Source organism: Falco rusticolus, chromosome 6 (genome assembly GCF_015220075.1).
Source record: "Falco rusticolus isolate bFalRus1 chromosome 6, bFalRus1.pri, whole genome shotgun sequence".
Classification (NCBI taxonomy): Eukaryota; Metazoa; Chordata; class Aves; order Falconiformes; family Falconidae; genus Falco; species Falco rusticolus.
Window position 1 is genome coordinate 40633919 of NC_051192.1, and position 20520 is coordinate 40654438.

The 20520-nt window shown below is 35.3% G+C and overlaps 1 protein-coding gene across 5 annotated transcripts in view; it reads left to right on the forward strand.

The window, feature by feature from the left end:
* VTA1 (vesicle trafficking 1) overlaps nt 1-18479 on the forward strand; it is a 39599-nt gene extending 21120 nt beyond the window's left edge. For all 5 annotated transcript variants that reach the window (XM_037391333.1, XM_037391335.1, XM_037391336.1 and 2 more), the window contains 4 exons: nt 1089-1200; nt 8137-8310; nt 10148-10228; nt 17341-18479. In XM_037391333.1, coding sequence (XP_037247230.1) covers nt 1089-1200; nt 8137-8310; nt 10148-10228; nt 17341-17486 — 513 coding nt within the window. In that variant the 3' untranslated portion in view covers nt 17487-18479. The remainder of the gene's footprint in view (nt 1-1088; nt 1201-8136; nt 8311-10147; nt 10229-17340) is intronic.
* The last annotated feature ends 2041 nt before the right edge of the window (nt 18480-20520 follow it).

Consider the following 20520-nt stretch of genomic DNA (forward strand, 5'->3'; position numbering starts at 1 on the left):
TTTTGACATATTAAAGTTGTACCTAAGACCTGTAAAGTATATTTTAAAAAATGAAATGGAAAATCTCAAAACGTTGAGATTCTGACATATATTTCAATCACTCGTTTTGTGAAAAGACGAATTTATGAAAACCCAGGTGAAATACTTTTCCTCAATTCCTTTTCCCCAGAAACTGAAAATAGTGAAAAAAACACATTGGTTTTCTTTAAATACTGAAGTTACTACCACATGTTTTCAGTTTCGAACTGTTACTGTGGAAATAGAATCAGACAGGCAAGCAGCAGATTCACTTCTCACTGCTATTGCTTCATATTGACACCATTTCAGAAAATGAGAGTTGGCAAAAAATCATATTGACTGGTAATATAGTAATTAATTTTTTGAGAAGTATTAATATTTTTTCTAATAACTGAACTAGAAAAGTCATTGTTATCATAACCCCTTGCTTTGCAGGTAGTTTATGTATTGCTAAAGTCCTTCATCTGACATTTAGCTATGCTGTGAAGATATTAAATCAAAATATTTTATGTCCTTGAATATCACACACAACCCACACACATTAATCTGCAACTACAGCAGCCTTTCGGATTTTATGCTTTTAAATGCATTTTTAAATTTTAAAATGATGTAATTAGGGAAGAGTTTATATTACTGATCAGCAGGAGTGGCATTTTAAGTTTCAGATATTTAAATCTAAAGTAAATAATCATGTAAGTTTATGGAGTTAGGAAGTTTTCTTTATTATTTCACATCAGTAATAACTATGCAGTGTGTTCTGTCTTTCACACTAGATGGTCCTGGTATAATTTACTTCCTTTTCCTGACGTGCTGAACTAATTGAAAATCCCCACATTTTCCTTTTTTCCTGAGATACTGTTAGAGCTATTCTTTTTTTATATGTATTTTTTTTAATTCAATTAATTTCACATATATTGTTTATCTTTTAAAGGGGTGTCAAATGGTAGCAGAGAAAGCAGTTTAGTTTTATAATCTCTTCTCAGGGTGGAAAACCCGTTTATATTTCTGTCTCAAGCGCATGAATTCTCAGCCCCGAGTGGTTAAAGTGGCTGGCCTTTTCCCTTCCCCAGAACGCGCAGCACAGGAAGTACGCCAGGTGGAAGGCAGCGTACATTCATAACTGCTTGAAGAATGGAGAGACTCCTCAGCCTGGGCCTATCGGAATGGAAGGAGAGAGCTTCGGTATGTCTTTTTTTCTTTTAAGAAGAGCAGAGTGCTGGGCCAAGACCGAAGTGGTGCTGTACACAGTTCTTCAGGGAGCACCCCACCAGAAGCACAGCTTCACTGTTTAATGTTCCATTTGTGGTGGGCCACCTTCTGATTTTTCTTTTCTGCTTCTCCTACTGTTATTTTTATTGGACCTTACTATTTGTTTGACTTATTTAATAAAATACTTTTTTTTTTTTAACTTTCCTCTGTAGTGTAGATTATTGTTTGGAATACAGCTACTCTCTGAGAAGGCGTTGTCACCTTTGGGCCAGAACCATGCATTTCTTTACAGCTACCCACAGTCCTCCTTTTAAATCTGTCCTGTAGTTATGATACCTTTGCCAGTTTATCCTCTCTTGGAAATTAGATAGGAGTTGGAAATGGATTGCTGGTAAATGAATTCGACTTCAAAACAAACACCTGATTGTGAGACAACCCCTTCTCCCCCTATAATAATGTGGTTTTCAAAACAGGTTTATGGCTTACTCTTTTTAGCTGGGATTCCCTGCTGCTTTCTCACCAATCCCCCCTTTTCCTCGTGTTTTTAGTTACTCCCTGTGTTCTTCTGGCTACCTGACTGTCCTATACAGGGTTCCTTGGAAGTTACCTGCTCGACTGTTAAATAAAAGGTGATTTCCAAGGACACTCACTTACCAAAATTAACATTTATCAGAACAGGTTGTTTCGACCCTCCCAAATCGTACCTTTTACTGCCTTCTGTTTAATGCACTTAGACCTGTCTAAATTTAAAAGTGCTAGCTCTTCAGTAAGAAATATGAGGGGCATCCAAACCTTTCTCATTTAGAGCTCTTTAAAAACAGACACCACCACTGTGAGCAGATGCAAGCTAGCCTCTCCATGAAGTAACAGAACACTACTAAGCAGAGCACATAGATCACATCTTAACCTATTCTGAGAAAGACAGCTCCATTCGCTCATTTCATTATGTGTATCTTTACTAAAAACAACTAAACATTCAAACCAGAGCTGTCATATTGTTTCTGAATTTTATAAATGTTATCCTGTTTCTAAGGTATAGATCCACAGATAACGTACAGAACTTCATTTGTTAAACTGCTAAAGCATACTGTTCTGTGTATAAACTGATAACACTTTTCAGTTATTTGTAAGAGCAAAATAGATGTGAAAATTACTTATTTCTGAAGTATATCAAAATAGAAACAGTATGTAATGGTTAAATTAACTTTCAAAACATTTTCACCCATTTATTTTCCCACTGTTTGCACTTTTTCTGTGCTAAATATTTTATGAATGTTTAATTCTTGCATTTCACCAGTTGCTTTTGATAGTGGTCAGTTTCATTAATAAAGGGTCTCTTAGTTTTCGTTAAGTCAGTGCAGAAACTTAAAATACAAATTTTAAATGTGAATCCTTTATGGAAATAGGGTGTCTTTGGAGTGGATATTTTCACTATGCAAATTAAAGCAGACTAATTCTGCACAGTGACAATAACCTTTATGTATATTCACATACCTGATGAAACAACTAAGAACATTAAATTATTTGGAATGTGGCTCTCCACAGTGTAATCTCTTATCATTTATATGTTGTGGTCACCACTACATGTTAAAAGAATTTAAAAATTACAAAATACCTAATCACAGTTTTTTTGAGTAGAATGTGTACCAAACATCTATTCCTGCTTATTGTTAGCCTTTATTTTGTTAAACATAAAGTGTCTCAAAGCCTGGCTGCCAATTATAATTTCTTTGCAATTTCCTGGGTAAAATACTGTTTGGGTAGTAATACTGTTTGGGTAGTAATACTGCAGAAACGCTGCAAGTTCAAATATTTGTGAAAAAATAATTGGTATGATACAGTTTGATTTCCAAGCTACTGGTTTATTCTTGTTACTATGTTTTCCTTACCTAAAGATCCCCTGCGGACTTCAAAAACTGGAATGGCTGTCTTACCCACTGAAATATGCTCCAATCTAGGCATAGCTATACTTGAAGTGAAGCATTAGCAAACTAATTTCTTCTTTAACCTACAGTCTTTTTCAGTGTAGTTTTCTTAACTGCCAGTGCAGCTGTAGAGAAACTTATGTTGCAACTCAAGCTGCAAACACTGCCACATTTTTGTAAGTCAAAATATACCAGTTTGATAATCTAATGGAGAAGACAACATGGGAAAAACCCCTTTTGTTATAGTGAATGTCATGAATAGCTCAGTTAAATATTTCTAGCTTTAAATGAGTGCTCTTTAGTGGTCTGGCTCATGGTGTGGTAATGTTTTCAAAGCTCACCTGATTATGTGAAATGAATTATGAGTTCTGAACAACTGCAGTAATGGAATTTCTAAGCAAAGATTAGAGCTTTTGCTAAAAATCTGTGTATGCAGCTTGTGTAGAAACAATAATTGTTCCTCAGCAGCAACAAATAGGCTTGCTCTTCATTTTATTAATGTGGAGGCAAAGGTAACTGACTTGCTCAAGGCTGCAAAAGAAACTGTTTTAGGAGGGAATGTGGAATTCAGATCTTACTCAAATCCTTACTATTCATTGTAGGTCATTACAAGCAGTAATATGAATTGGCGAAGATTGTTGTAACATTACCAAGTTACGTCTACATGCAACTTAAAGGGTAGCAAATGCTGAATGAGCCAAAATTTTAACATCCTTAATGATAGGGACCCTGCAATATCTATAATTTGGCAATATCTTTTTATTTCTTGAATTCTATTTCATGTAGTAAAAGAATTTCTCACAGTTTTATTTTCTGAGCAATTAAATGAAAAATACTTTTAGACGTTTATTTTTGAAGTTAGCTGCATAGTGTAGGTGTCCATGGTGCTTTACATAACCAAGACAAAAATTCTATGCAAATTAAATTTTTCTTAGAAGAATCAGTAAAAAAAGTGTCAATTCTTGCTTTGTGCATCGTAAGAAGAAAAGCAGCATTATTTGAGTGTATGGCTGAACCTTCCCCATTCCTTTCTGCTTGCTCATTTTCTTCCTTCCCTTGCAAGTGGAAAAAGTCTGTTTAAACAGAGTGAAACTAGGTCTCTGTAGCTTGACAAATTACCATTTTTTTCCAAAGTGGTATTTTCTTTGTGATTCCTGAAAACCATACTGTAACTCTTGGAGATGTTTTTACAGTAACAGGCATGCTTTATGCAGTTCTGCTGTTGGATTTATGGATGCTTTTGTCAGGATGCCACCATGGAAACCTTAAAATGATATGATTTATTGGAATGCAAGTCCTAGAGTACACATAAAGGTCACTTAGCAGTAGCCCTAGGTCATCCAAGATTTTACACTAATGTGGAAAAAATTAAAAATCTGGTTTCAAATATGAAAAAGTTCTTAAATGGCCATGGTATAGCCATAGTAAAATACATTAAATGTCACCACTTTCATTGCAATATATACTATTGTGTTCTACATTTGTATTGCAGAATTTCAGGAAACCTTTATAGTCCCAACTAGCAGAAAGAACAGTGAAGGAAAAAGTTGGTGGATTTTTGAGTCCATTTCTCAATGTAGTGGAAAAAAATAAATAGCAATAGGGAAAAAATAGCAAGTGGAAAAAAATAAATAGAAAAAAAAAAACAACCCACCAGGAAAAAAAATTTAAAAAGCAGTGTTCCAATAGAACCTTACATTGTGTATCTTTTAGCAACATCTCAAGCTAAAGAGAAACAGTCCAGCAGAATGAGAAAAAGAAAATGTTTTTAAATTAAAATTAATAAATTACCTTTTTACTTCTCTGGACTCCTGTGCCCTGTTTAATTCAATGGGGTCCTTAAAAATATGAGTCCAGATAATTGAAGGAGTCTGGACTCCTTAAAATAAAAATTTTGCTAGTTTTAACTCTAGTGCTCTGAACTGCTTAAGTTTTATAATCAGTGCTATACATCTAAACTAGACAAGGGAATGCCATGAAGCCTTGAGACTCCTCTATTTGTATGAAAATACCTTTGGACAGTTGGTTATGGGGCCAAGGGTATCAGCCTTACTCCACGAAGTCTTGCCTTGGGTAAATAATAATTAAAAAAACCAAACAAGCCGATATTCTGGGCATACTGTATCTCTAAGGAAAATCTAAAGAGCACATGGATTCATTATGCTGGGATCCAAGCACAAAGGCTGATGACGTTCAAAGACAAACTCATCTGGAGCTGAAACTGTGTGAAACAATTGTGACACTTTTACAGCCTGATATTTCAGCATCCTTAAGCAAATTGCAAGGAACTTCAAATTTTACATTATTGCAGCTTTATTTTTTTAGATTATTTCCCTACTTTTTATAGCATTCTTTACCTGGAAAAAGAGTTGTTTTTCAATAATGTTATGGGTGTTATAACCACAGAACTTAAACTCTGTTTGTTGACTTAAATGTTCTTTTCCAGCAGCCTGAAATCTTTTCATTTAACGCTACTGTTAAAACTCTTCACACATACTGCAAGCACATATCTCAAAATTGTTCTAATACTTTAACATTTGATAAAGAATATTTTAAATATTTGCTTTGTAGAAAGCATAGTTACCATGCTTTGATGGCATTTGGGCACTTTAAACACCTAAGAAGAGTTAATTTAAACAAATCGACTTTTATATTTAATACAGTTCAGTGTTTGCCAATTGCATAATGAGCAAATCAAACAGTTGAGCTTGATCTTTTGTTACATATGCCTGATATAAAAGTATATCACCCTTTTATGAATTTACCTCTTACAGGCACTGTTATTAAGGGTGGTCAGCACTTTTTTTTGCTTGTTTTTTTTGTTTATAACATTGCCAGACTTTAACCATTTGAGTTCATATCTTCCATGGCCAGTGTTGCCTACAGCATTGCACTTTTACGGAGTGACTATCAGAGACCATGAACTATGCAGTGAGGATGCTTGAAGCTGAAACTGGGAATGTCTTGGAGAGAAGATTGGGAGGTAGTGCAAGCCAGACACAAGTATGGGGCAAGGGGTTGCAGATACATGATGTGAAGTTCTGGTGCAAAGAGGAATCAGAGTGGGACTGAAGAGCCAGATAAGGACAACAGGAAGCAGCAAGCGGCAGAATAAAGGAATAAATGCATTAACAGTTTGAGCCTGAGCAAAAACTTAGGAGAGGTATTTTCTCTTAGTTGAGGTACTAAGTACAATGAAAGAATGTTTTCTCCCACTCCTCATTCTCAAAAGTGGCTTAATAATTTTTCAACAGCTTTCCCAAAATACTAGCTTCAGGCAGACACCCTGGAAAATCCAACTTTGTGGCTACCTTTTTTTTTTTTTGCCAATTTTTAGACACTTAATTTTACTTCCATGCATTATATTGCAGTATTAGTTACTAGGAAGAAATACAGCAAAGGAAAAATTGGCACCTTAAGATATCCTTTGCCTTCCAGAGATCTGCCAGATGTTTGTTTGCATGTATCCAAAATAGCTTCATAAAGCCACAGCACTGGTTGCAGCAAGTGAAAGTAATTTACACAAGAGTAATATATAAAAATGTTACCATGCTCTGTGTTTTTATATTAAATTTTGCTAGCAGTGCTTGATGCGCCTGGCAGAACTTTACTTCTAGGGTTTTTGCTTTTTAGTCCTTTTAAATAAAGATTTTTGGTATTAGATTGGATTTGGGGGATTTTTTTTTTTTAGTACTCGGATGTTCTGAATGAAAGCAAACCACTACAACTTTGCAATATAAAACAAAAATACATTCTTTAACTATGTATTTATTAAAGTCCAGTACAAATGTCCAAATTACAATACTCTTAGTTCTACTCTGCATTATAGCCTTTTATTGTAGTAAATACTATTATGAATTGGAAAGTATTTGGCCCTTTTGAGTAAAGGTAGTACCTGAACTTTTTCTGGGAGGAAGAGTGAATTAACATAGGAAAAAAATCTGATACTTCCAATAGTAGACTGTTTAATTATTAAGCAGTAGAGGTGCTTGCATAACACATAATCTTCTATACTTGAAGATCAGTGTGGATTTCATAAAGAATGCATCTTTTGCCAGCTCTAAACACATAAAAGTTTTGTGCTCCCATATTCATTTTACTCCATTTCAAACTGGCTGTTAACAAAGCCATTCCCAAGACTGCTCATTCCATCTGTCATTATTGATTCAGATGAACACGTCAACTGTAAAGTAGCTTTTTTAAAATTGAACTGAATTCAAATTAAGGAGCAGAAATAATCGCATATTCTAAATTAACTGGCTCATTAACATAATAAAATCAGACTATTAGCCTTCAAAGCAACATTGAATAAATTAGACCAGAACCTTAAGAACATGACTAGACTGAAAAATAATATATATATTCTTTGTATATGTTATAGGATATATTAAACCTCATTATTCTTACAGTGCATTATGTACTCTAACTGATCTAGATACTGTTATGACTCAGCTAAGCTGCATTTCATTTTCCTGCTTGGTATTACTTTCCCAAAATTCCCATTTTTTATTTTTTTGTGGTTTGTTTAATTGATATGGGGTGGAAGGATTAGCTCTGTCTGTCTTTGTAAAAAATGTTTGTAAGGCAAATACAGTTTTCCATATTCTGGTTCATGCTTGTATTAAAATATAGATAGTGCATATTTGTAGTATCTTGTTCAACTACTGTGGATGCAGTACATGGAGGTATAAGGGTTTGTACTAATGAGACAGAATGCTTATATTCAGACCAATAATGAGATAATTTAAGCAGAAGAGATCTTTGAAAGTATGTCAGTTTCTAGGTCTTTATCCTATGCTATGTTGCTTTTTTACTTTTACAAATTAACCGTAGGTGGTTTGAGTTGATAAATGTTTTGTCTCCCGCTGTGGTGGTAATTTTTCTACTAACAAAAATTTGAAAGGAAGTTTTAAAATGGAGCCTAAGCTTTCGAGTGTTTGTACAGAAGAATTACAGTAATTCCAGTTTTGTGTTGTCTTAACAGATGTTGAAAGGGAAGAAGCAGGGTCATCTTCTCTCCATAGCGGAACAACTCAACCAGCAGCAGCATCTACATATGAAGCTAACAACATACCAACTAGTAATTACACCGGCATACATATACCACCTGGTGCCCATGCACCAGCTAACACTCCAGCTGAAGTACCCCATAACACAGGTAAGGACAAATCACACCCCAAGACTTTCATGCCTTTATTGAGAAGTAGGTTCTAGCCCTCTTTCCATTACATATAAAGTAAAATAATACCAGTATTCTGTGGCAGAAACAACTTAATAAATTAGCATCATAAAAATGCCACTGAAAATATTTTTTTATGGTTTTTAAAACACACACTTCATATTTTGGAGCACTTTGCCAGAAGAGATATATGGAGTGAAAGAGTGAGTGTTCCTGCAGACAGAATGGGTTTTTTCTTCTTTAGAATCATGCATTGCCACGTCTATACTGTAAAGAACTATGAATCTTTCACTTGATAGATGAAATTATATTACTTTATTTCATATTTAGCTTTCCTTGTGCAGATATACTGCTGTTCTTTATGTGGGAACGTGATGTTGAAACTGTTACAACGACGCTATAAAAATCATTCCTGATGTACCATTCATACTTTTCTTCTGTTTTGTTTATGCTCTTTCTCCCATGCAAGTACTTTAGTGTGATTGACCTCAGACAATAATATTAATGAAAAATTTGTCCCTGCTGCTAAACGTATTGGTTCCAACATCCTCCCCCTTATTCTGTATCATTTTTGGACCATAAATGACATTCTTAAAAATCCAAAGTTCTTCCCAGTTGCTGTGTTTAAGAAAAGCAAACCAAAAAAAGGTTTTATTAGCTGATTTGTGAATACAACCTTTCAACCTCATGTTATCTTTTTATAATTATGTTTAATAAGACTAAAAATTTGAAAGCTCTTGATTTCAATTATGCCGATGATTTGATTGTTTGGATTCATTTTTATATTATGGAATGTATGAGGTATTTTTGTCACACAGCCCCTCTGTCTTGATACTTTCACATTTTAAAAATGCTTCACCCCATAAGAAGTTCAGGATGCTTTTTTTTTTTAGCTTTATCAAAGGGAAATCCTTCAGATAGGTGCGGTTTTTTAGGTCTGGGAGGGAGCGAATGTTGTTTTTTACATTCAGCCTAGGTAAATGTTTAGCTCATTGCTTTTACCAGATCTGAAAATTATGGAGTACGTACCTTGTTGCAATACATAAATTATTTACATTACATAGTTTTAACCCCATTAGTAATTCCATGAATTAATAGATAATTTAGAAAAGTGATTATACTGTCTTCCTACATAGCAGATGGTTTACAAGTAACTTTACGTTAGTCTGTTATGTTATGGACATACTGCAAAAATATTGTTTCAGATCAGTGCAAATGAGTGTCTAAAATGGGAACACAGATATAAGAATGCCTCACAGCATAAAGTGCTGTTTCTTCTTCTAGCATCACCATTTCCTTTATAAATCTGGCTAGCTTTTTTATTCTCACCAGTTGTTTTTGAAGGAATTAGGAAGAAGATAGTTTGCAAGTGTGAGATGGCAGACACGGAGCTTTAAAAATACAATAATGGAGACTCTTTCTGATATTTAAAGGCAGAATTTAAACTTCAAATGCAAAAGTTTACTCCTACTCCTCTTTAGCAGGTTTTCCTCAATACTTTAGGGTAGCCAGTGTCTTTTGGACTCGTATTTTCTTACTTTTTTTAATGCTTGAAATAAAATTTCTGTGAAATACTGCACTGATAAAATGAATGTAAGCCTGTAAATTCTTCTGTAATATTTTATGATGTTTGTAGCCTGAAGTGAGGCTTTTTAAATTATTTGTTACAAACTTTCAGAATTGGGAAGCTATCAGCATCCTAATTTAAAAATCATTCAGTCATTAGATTTACCTGTTCTGTTTTCTTATTTTCTGCTTACTTCTAAAGTCTATAAAGAAAAATAACCCAAGGCCAATTTTTTGCATTGATTTGCAGGAGTGACAAGTAACACCATTCAGCCTGCTCCTCAGAATATTCCTCTGGTTGATCCTTCCCTTTACAGTGCTCAGTCTGCAGGTAAGACAGTGGGATTTGTCTTGTCTGTACGTGGACGTGCTCTGTTCTGTATGTCTCCCCTGAGCTGAAGGAAGAAGTCTGAGAAACAATGTCATTGTTATCTGAATGCTAATAATTCAGAAACTTTAAAAAGAATGGACATTATCTAAACATTGTGTTGCTGGGAGTTGAATAGTTTCTGAAAGCTTTGCTACAGTTTACAATTAGTGTTGTCTGACTTTTTCGAACCAATGAGTTAGCATTGTGTTAGGCTTTTTACTATTTACGCTGTTGTTTCTCAAGTGACGTTCTGATATACTTAGCAAAGCCTGCATTCCTGATGGCCTTGCTACATTATGTTTTTGGTAATTAACACACATTCCTTTTACTTAAAATTTCTTCTACAGGGTAAGTGCGGAAGTTATTTATTCACTTCGTTAAAGAATCACAACATTTGTGGCGGTGTTTTGTTGCAGCATAATTGTTATGTGTGCTTATTGGTTATAAGTAGTACCTGTATTAAATGAAATAATTTATAAGATACTGCTAATGATGTCATTTTGATGTACCATTTAATCAAGCCTTTTGTCTTTTAAAATGCCATGTGTCTTGGATGTTAAAATCACTGATAACCTATATTGCATGTATTGAAGTGCACACATAAATGCTAACTTTAGGGAGACCGTGGACTGGGAAAGAGCACTGACTGACAATAAAGCTGGAATCATCCTAGATTCTAATTTGAATGCTGGTATACATTTGGACAATTATTAAATGTTCTCTAGGAATTTTTCTGTCCATGGCATAGAGATAATAAAGATAAGTTATACCTGTTTGTAATAATCAGATTTTTTGTTGGCAACGTAACATGGATGTTGAGTATGAAATCCGTTCACATTCTACCCTGGAGTTTATCCTCACCAAGGGAAGGCTGATAGTATATGGAATTGATGTATTAAGTTCCAGTACTAAGTACAGTCGAAAGCTGCCTGTTATGACTACCAAGTTCAGATAGGTATATTCTTGTATATTGTAACTTACAAATATTTATTTAGATAGTTTATTACATTGTTGGAGACAGTGTCTATATTAAAATGCCAGCTTTACTGAAAAAACGTTTTTGATTGGAATGCTACAACAGGAATTCAGTGTTTAACTTTTAGTCTGGTGTTATAGGATTGCTTAAGGATGTGTCAATCTTAATTTATTAGGAAGCTATTTTTTTAGAAGATGTCCTAAAAAGATAAAAATAATGAAATTTACATTTGATAGACACATATTAACCTTTAGTATTCTTTTGAAAAACAGTGGGGTGTGCCTTTTGTTCATCTGGCATATTACTGTAACATCTCGTGACAGTTAACTCATTTTATTGAAAACAATACCTCAGACCTGTAGCTGGACCATTTAAATTTGGTGACAGTTTTTGAGTTTTGGGGACTGTTGTGGGTGCTTCAGTAGCTCCTTAACAGCTGAAGGCTTTACTTAAGCTTTACCGTAGTAACTGCTAGTTGGAAAGCAAATCTTGTTCTGTTTGGCAGCAAAGCTTTTATAATTAACCAGCTTATCATGATCCTCTAGACAGTCATTCTACTAGGTTTTTGGATAACTACTCTGGAAATTCTAGCCATCATTGTTTTTTGGTTTGAATGTTTAATTCTAGATGTCAAAAATGTCGTAATTTTGATTGAAACTTTAATTCTTCATTAAGTATTAGAAGTTTCATTATTCAGTATCTGGATATCGGTGCATTGCTCCCTCTAGCCACTTACCTGTGATAACCTGATTTAATAAATATAAAGGAATTGAGTGGATTAACATACCCTGTGTTTGTGAGAATTCATAATAACTACTATTGTGTAATTTAAGAGATTAAGACCCTTGCTAAGCACAGTGATGAATCTTTTAACTTGATTTAACCCGAGTATTTGCATGCCTGTCTTCCTCCTCTGCAAATACATTGTGTCACTATAAGTTTTGGTCATGTAACAGCTTGACATGTTAGATTCTTATGAGGGAGTTCTACAAAAGCGCACCTGAAGAAGCTCGTACAGATCCTTGGTTCTGAAAGCTTAGAAGATATGCTGTCAGTCGTGCAGCAGTTTGAGAGGCCATAAGGGATATGTCAGTCACAGTATGTTTGCATGCATAGAATTAAGAAGCTTGAGAGCAGTGGAATGTGTTTGTCCTTGCCTGTCACTGTCCTGTCATGCGTGCCTGGTCATTACCCAAAGACTCCTCCCTTCAGCTGTACATGTAATGACAGATACTCTTCTCCTCATGCTGCTGAGGAGTCCTTTTTGTGCCAACAGTACTCTGTTCCACAGTAGCCTTGTTCCCTGACCTGTAAGTAGATTTAGAAATGCCTGTATCTCACAACAGATGCACTAAACTGGGACCCAGGAGCCCTCCCCAATTCCTGAGTTGCAATATATATTTGGGGCAGATCCTGGCTGCGTATTGAGGTTAGGCTTTGATATGCACCATTCCTATGGAACTGAAGTTGCCTTTGGATGGGGTGGAGGCCTCCAGTAGATCCATAGAGCCAGCACAGTACAAAGTACACTTGCTCCATGATTTAGACATGAGGTCTGTGTCTGTACTAATAAATTAAACATGCCTGTAAATATTTGACACTGAGAACAGCTGGCACAGAACCACTCACATCCATACTATTAAACTTTTAAACTTTCTTTTAAACTTTCTAAACAAGGTAGTTTGTGAAGGCTGCCAGTGTTGAATGGTCTCTAGCCTGCTCTGACCACAAGTCGTGCCCAGGAATTGTTTGGGAAAGTGCTAGTTTGCATGGGCCAAAACCATACTGGAGTCTGTTCCAGCAGTTTTGACAGTGTAGACAGTCAAGTTTGAGTGCTGAGATGCATTCCCTGGCACTGCTGAATGTACTAGTATAGGCATAGCCAAACAGGATGTTACACTATAACTGCAAGACTCTTTTTGGTACTAAGATCAAATGTATACTTTTAAAATAAATTATGTATTTTCTTTCTTGTAACGGGGAGAAGCAATTTGATTAATGCTATGATGAGAGGGGAACTTTTGGTGGTGAAGTGGAATATTTTATCAAAAGAAAATTAAGTTAAAATAACAGTACTCCTTTGATTTTGGTCAGTGTTAATCCTTTAATAATTGTCCTGTCTTGTGAGAACATGTTTCAGAGTTTAAAACTGATTTTGAAAGTGTCAAAGCTTGTGCAATTAAGCATAGGTTAATGTCTGTGACAACAGAATGTAGAGCTGCACAGCAACTTTGTATAATGTGTGCGTGCACTTCTCTGGTGTAGTTTGCTTTAAAAATTTATTACCTCTAGATTTTGCTAATACTAAATGCATTCATGGTCGAGCTACACAGAGCTTTTATAAAATCTTCTTACAGTACCGTATGCTCCCTTCCACAGGTGGCATAGTGTAGAGAAACCATTTCTCCATTCTAGTTGTGCGTATAATAATGTTTGATTTTCTACATGCAAAGTAGAAATAATAATACGACATTACATGTTTTCATGATCCTAAGAAGACATCTCGGAGGATTTATATTTTTAGTATCTTAAGTGCTTTAATGGTAAAAAAAGAACATCTTGTTTCAAAAATTACTTCAGTTATCTTTGCCATCACTGTTTTTATACACCAGGTTGCATTATTACTTTTTTCTTAAATCAGCTGCCTTATATTTGGGCAAATTCATAAAAAGGAAAACCATCTGATGGATAGAAAAGGATACCGGGGAGAGAAGCAGATGTGTCATGTAAAATACACATTATTTTCATTCTGAAGCAGCTTTTTTCCCTGACATGATTTTCAGCACCTCCAACCTTTTGGTTTTCACTTTGTATTCCTCTTAAACGAAAAGAATCATATTTCTTGTTATGGATTCCATATGTCTGTCATGTTTCAGTAATAAATACAACTACTGTGCTAACAATTTCAGATTAACACAGAAGCAGGTTTGTTTCAGGATATGGTATACTTTTCCCATGTGAGTGATGTTGGGCTTTTTTAGAGCTCAGAATCACAGGATGATTGAGGTTGAAAGGGACCCCTGGAGGTCATCTGGTCCAGCCCCTTTGCTCAAGCAAGGCTCCTGTAGAATAGGTTGCTCAGGTCCACATCCTTTGTGTCTTCCCCGGTCCCTGCACTCTCCCCATGGTTTAATTTGCAGCACTGAAGGAAGAAGTTTGAGAAAAAAATGGCACTGTTAATTCAAAAGACAGCTTTTGAATCTCTCCAAGGATGGAGACTCCACAACCTTTCCAGGCAACCTGTGCCAATGCTTAGTCACCCTCACAGTAAAAAGTGTTTCCTGATGTTCAGACAGGACCCTCCTGTGTTTCAGTTTGTGCCCACCACCTCTGGTCCTGTCACTGGGCACCACTGAAAAGAGCCTTGTCCTCTATGTACCCTCCCTGCAGGTATTTATATAGCTTGATGAGATCCCCCTGACCCTTCTCTTCTCTAGGCTGAACAGTCCCAGCTTTCTCAAGCCTTCCCTCTTGTAAGAGGTGCTCTAGGCCCTTCATCATCTTTGTGGCCTTTCTCTGGACTCTCTCCAGGATGTCAGCCTCTCTCTTGTACTGAGGGACCCAGAACTGGCCACAGTACTCCCAGTGTTGCTTCACCAGTGCTGAATAAAGGGGAAGGATCACCTCCCTCCACCTGCTGGCAACACTTCTAGTGCAGCCCAGGACGCCATTAGTCTTCTTTGCCACAAGGGCAGATTGTTGGCTTATGGAAAAATTGGTGTCCACTAGGACCCCCAGGTTCTTTTCAACAAAGCTGCTTTCCATTCCTCAAGTCTGCTTATCCCTTGGAATATGTAAACTGAAGTCAGTTACTAACTTTTGTGGTTATGCTTTTGGTGTAAGTACAGACATTATAGTTAAGTTTTACGTTTTGAAAACTTAAGAACACAGAGCTATTTTATTTCTGTCCTGCTTGTCCATTGTGAGGTGTTGACTTCAATAGGAGCTGAGGCCACTGAGCACATCAAAAGATCAACACCCTTACTGTGTAAACTTTGGTTTATAAATCTAAAATTGTTACCTTTTTTCCCTCAAGTTATGTCATAATAGCATCTGAAATAGATTTCATAATACATAAGGCTTTATGCCAGCAAAACATTAATAGAGCTCATACTGTAAAAATAAGATTAGACTGGTGAATTTAGGCTTCCTTCCAATAAATTAGTTGAATACTGGACTGATGCCTTGGCCAGTTTTTAAAGAATGATTTTGTAGTTTCTTTTGGCATCATAACATAAAGCCACTTTGAGGGGAGCTCGGTCTTTTTTAATTTCTTAAAGATGTTCAGTAATGTGGTTGCAGATTGACCCCAGCTGCTTTTAGTCTGTGACTTTATTTAGGTTACAAAATAACCTAAGTGTGTGTCTGTGTTTATGCCCTCCCTCATGCATATTTACTTACATGTCTATGTATTTTAAGAGATTTAATGTGTCTTCACCTACTCAGCAGTAAACTAATCTACATCACAGTGATAATGAGCCCACCAAGCTGTCATGTGCCTCAGTATTCAAAAGTTATTTTGTGGTTATATGTATTTATTGAAGGGAAAATAAGTATAACTTCTAGAGTATATTTAAAAATTGATAAAATTAATCTTAAGAGCACTTGCCCTTCTGCTCTTTATTTGGGTCGGGTTGTTTCGAAAACCAGCAGACCAATCCAGTTTTTAATATTCCCAGGTTTTCCGTTTTATTTGTTCAAACGCTGTTCTTAAATAATAAGATTGGGGAAAGGAAAAGCAAATATAATAGACATTTTCTGATAAGAACTGAGATTCTTTAGTAAACATTCTCACAGTATTGCTAACAACAGTTTTATTTTGAAAGAAAGGGATCCAGCTAACTGAAATTGTACCATAAAAAATGCATTTAAGTATATTAATGTCCTTGCTTAAAATTAGAAAGCTGTACTTAGAGAACTAAAGCTATGTTTAACCATATTTTTATATAAAATCTATGGTACATTTTAAAATGCACTTTTTCTTAATCTGTGAAATCTGTTCATTGCTTATAAAATGCTGTGTGGGAAACCTATTAAAGAAATACATAATTCTTTAGTACTGCATATATTTATCCATGTCCACATAAATCAGTCTTTTACAAGTTGTTCTGAAGGAACATGAGTAAAATTTTCATAATTTGTCCATAGGTTATTGGCATGGCATGGCATGGTGTTAGTCTTAAAACTCCTGGTGAATTTGAGGGTTGAAGGAGGGACAGTAACATAACTGTGCTATATTTTATGCACGCACCAGCGATGCTATTCACAGATTAAATCTTCTGCCAGTTATGGCATAAGTCCCTACTATGTTTTTTAGAAGAGTGAATGCATGTGTTTGAGCATTACAGAATTCCCAATGTTTTAACTTATGTCAAGAAAATACTCTGCTTAATAAATAACAGTTAATTGTTTTATATTATAGTATGAGAATACTTTTGCTAGTGTTCTCCAGTATTAAAAAAAAAATGGGCACATTAAATGGGATCAGTTTTGTTTTCAGTCATCTTACATAAAAACGGAAGCATAAACTTTACTTGGATAAAACAGAGATATAAAATGTGCAAAAACATGCCGGTGAGAAACGCTTCCACATTTTGAAAAGTTATTCCAGTTGAGAAGGAACAGTCTTCAATTATGTATAATTCCTGAAGAAGAGAGCAGAGTAATTACACTGTAAACACAAAAAACACTGTCCTTGTTTCTTGCAGGTTGTAATGTGATTATAGCTAACTTACAGTCGTTAAAAAGCTGTCCTTTGCTGCCTTAGATGAAGAGCAGATCTTTCTCAAAGGCATTGATTTACTTTTGAAAAGCACTGGGTCATATAAATACTTGTACCTAGAAAGGTCCTCATATTTTTCAAATGCCAGCAGCAAAGTAGTTAAATATTATATGAATGGAAAGAAAAGTGAACAGAAGTAATAGCTTGTCCATTAAAGTAGTACATCATGTAGCTTGGTCTTTGTAATATTACCACAAATATTAGCCTGGTTTTAATAATATTACTGCAAATATAAGTAAAACACAGAAATCATGTGAAAGGAAGCCTCAGTCACATTTCCTTTATAGTAACTTTGTAATACTTATGTTTTTGCAGGGGAAGTCCGTTTGACTCCAGAGGACTTTGCCAGAGCTCAAAAATATTGCAAATATGCTGGCAGTGCTTTGCAGTATGAAGATGTGAGCACTGCTGTGCAGAATCTACAGAAGGCCCTCAAGTTACTGATTACGGGCAGAGAATAAAGCCTTTTTCCAACAGATTCCTGTCTTTTGCCTAAAGAACTAACAGCTTATTACTGTACCTGTTAGAGGAGTGGAGTTACACAGAATTTCTCAGTCCCATCACCCATGACAATGAAATCACTGTTTCAGTGTCAGATTAGCAATTAATGGTACAGTAGGGATCTCTGTTTTCATCTTACAAACAGTGGAGCTAGAAACGTATGAATGCAGTGGCTTGATGTAAGCAAAATACTGAAATACTGTGAACATTGCTCAAGAGCTAAAATTCATCTTGCAATATTTAGGTTATCGGATTGGAAAAACGCTGAATCTGTAAAAAACTTGAGCATAAGAATGTTCTGTTAAAATTCTTGCTCTGGTGTTATTTCAGGTTATTATTTAATAAGTATAATAGCTTTAAAATGGTCACTAAGATTAGCGCTTTCCTCGTGAAATGAGAGCATGTAAGAAAGCTAACATCCACAGTGGGAAGGACTTTTTCCTATACGTAAATTATTTGGGTATTATCTGAGACATGGTCAAAGTTGAGGGAGACTTTGAGGACACTTGTATTTCATTTCAAAACGTGCTGGAAATAAACATCTTCTGATACATCAGGTAGAGTCATGATGGTGTTCCAGCCCAATCCCCCACAACTGTATGGACTGCTACATGTATTCTTGATTACTAATTCTTGCTCCTTTTGTGTGAACACTTACAATTTTGTATATGTATGGGTAATTAAGAGAACGTACTAATATTTTTCAGAGATGATCCTGAAACCAGAGGCAGAGATTCTAAAACAACATGAACTTTTAGGGAGATTTACTTCATAGCTGTTCCATCTTTTTCAGAGGCTGAAAAAAGGCCTGTTTGTCAGCCATTAAAGCAGTATAAGTTCATCTCTGATGTTAGTGTCATAGAGCTTTGTATTTCCAGCTAATATTCTTCCTGTCTGCTTTGTTGTGGAGAGTTTTTGGACTTGGGATTTAATTAAAATATCTTGGAAACTGATTTTTGAGTCTTTATGAGGTCTGCCCTTGCAATTATGGAGCTCTTGATTGTTAAAAATCCATCCATGCTGTATAGAAGAAAGAGTAAGTAGTCTTTTAACTGGCGTGACGTAATAATTGAGTACACCATAAAGCATGTCTGATATATGTAATAATTTTAATGACATATTATCTGACCTGTCTTTCTTTCCAAGCTGCCAGATCAAATCCACATATTCTTCAAAGCTGCACTGTTTTGCAATGACTAAAATAAGTCTGATATTGAAAGCAAAAAGATGAGGAAAAGACAATCAAACATAAGCATGCATTAAGGTTTAGCTGGTCATACCCTTTTAAGAGCATAGAGTCTTTGACAGTAGGTTTGAAAAGGGTGGTATGAAACTTGTAAATGGATGCTTTAAGCATTTTAGTTGATTGAGATTTAATAGAATGTCTGATACTGTTTGTGCTGCTTTCTGATATGGGATAGCATGCTAATCTGGACAGTGATTTGGATTAGATTTTAATTGTTTTGGGAAATTTAAAATAATTAAATCTGAAACTTTTTTGACAGTTAACGCTGTACAGACCTGGGCAGTAGGTCTGTGTTTTGTACAGCGCTTCATTCAAGAGAGATTCCTCACCACTATCAAACTGAATTACTGTAAGTTGTTCCATGTATATTAAAATTGTTCCATGTATATTATTGTGGTTACACTGTGACTGGAAAAGCTGCTTTTCAGTTGAGAGAAGGATGCAGAGCACTGGTCCGTGTAGAAATATATATATTGCATTGCTATTAAAAATTAGAAGTTGCTTTCAGTTGGGGATCATACCACTATTTACTAATACCAGCTTCAGTACCCAGCACTTGATAGAGGAAAATCAGTTCTCCTGTTTCTATTTATAAAAGAATTTAAAGAACTTCAGGGCTTTTGTATTACATGGACAAGTAAGTGAGCTATGATATAACACTGTATTAATTTGAGGCTTTTCAATTAAAATTGATATCTTTTTTTTTTTTTTGGTGATTGAATGATACGAAATGGAAGTAAATAACTAAGAAGTTTGCAAAAGAAAACTTCAGTATTTCTTAAAGTGTGTAAGATTGTCTCTTGGCCATGATTATGTTGAACCTCTAAGAAACCAGGGAATTGTCAGGAAAAAAGCAATAAGCAATGAAAAAGCCGTAAGCAGGTTTTTGAGTGATCATTTACAATGTATAACCTTCTGCCTAGAAAGAAGTTAGAATAAGTGAGTCTGAGGGGAATGGAGATGAAATGCTAATACAAAACTTTAAGACTTTCTTAGAGAAGCTATCAGGACATTCTTTCTGAAAATAAATTAGTGTTTAGAAGTTTATTATATGAAATTCTCACGAACTGTAAAATTAAACACATCCTAATACCAACCTTCAGACCACAATTCCTGAATTAGCATATTGAGTTTTATTTTGCATGAAATTTTGTTCTGATCACTTATTTGTTAATTTAGAAGTTTTAAAAAAGCCCATCAAACCATGTTTGAAGCCACATCTTGAAGCTGCTAATGTTTGGTGTAATAGACTGAGTATTTATCATCCAGTCTGATGCCTAAAGTATAAATTACAGCAAAACTTTTCCATTCTATTAAGTATAGCCTCAGGGACAACTTGAAATGTGGCAGATAGCCCAAAAATACAAACCAGTGTTGCAGAAAAATTCAAAAAGTGTACATATTTGAAAATGTCAGGAGAATGTATGTAGATAGCCTGTAATTGTTCCAGGCTGGAATTTGTGGCAGGCACTGGAATTTACGGCCCCATTGTTAAATATTGTGTGAGCTTTCAGTGTTGGCTGATTCACTTTACAGCCACTGAATGGTAAAATATCAGCCCATAGCTCCTCTTAAAGAAATTCTCAACGCATACAAGTACAGTATTAAGTAGAGTGACAGTTTTGTTGCGTGCTACAGACAACTCTTCTTCAGTATGATTGCCACCTACATCCTTGTAGGCCTTTCTCCTTTGAGTGTGAGTTCTCTCTCTTTTCAGTCTTGCTTAAGAAAAGAGAAAGAAGCATTTT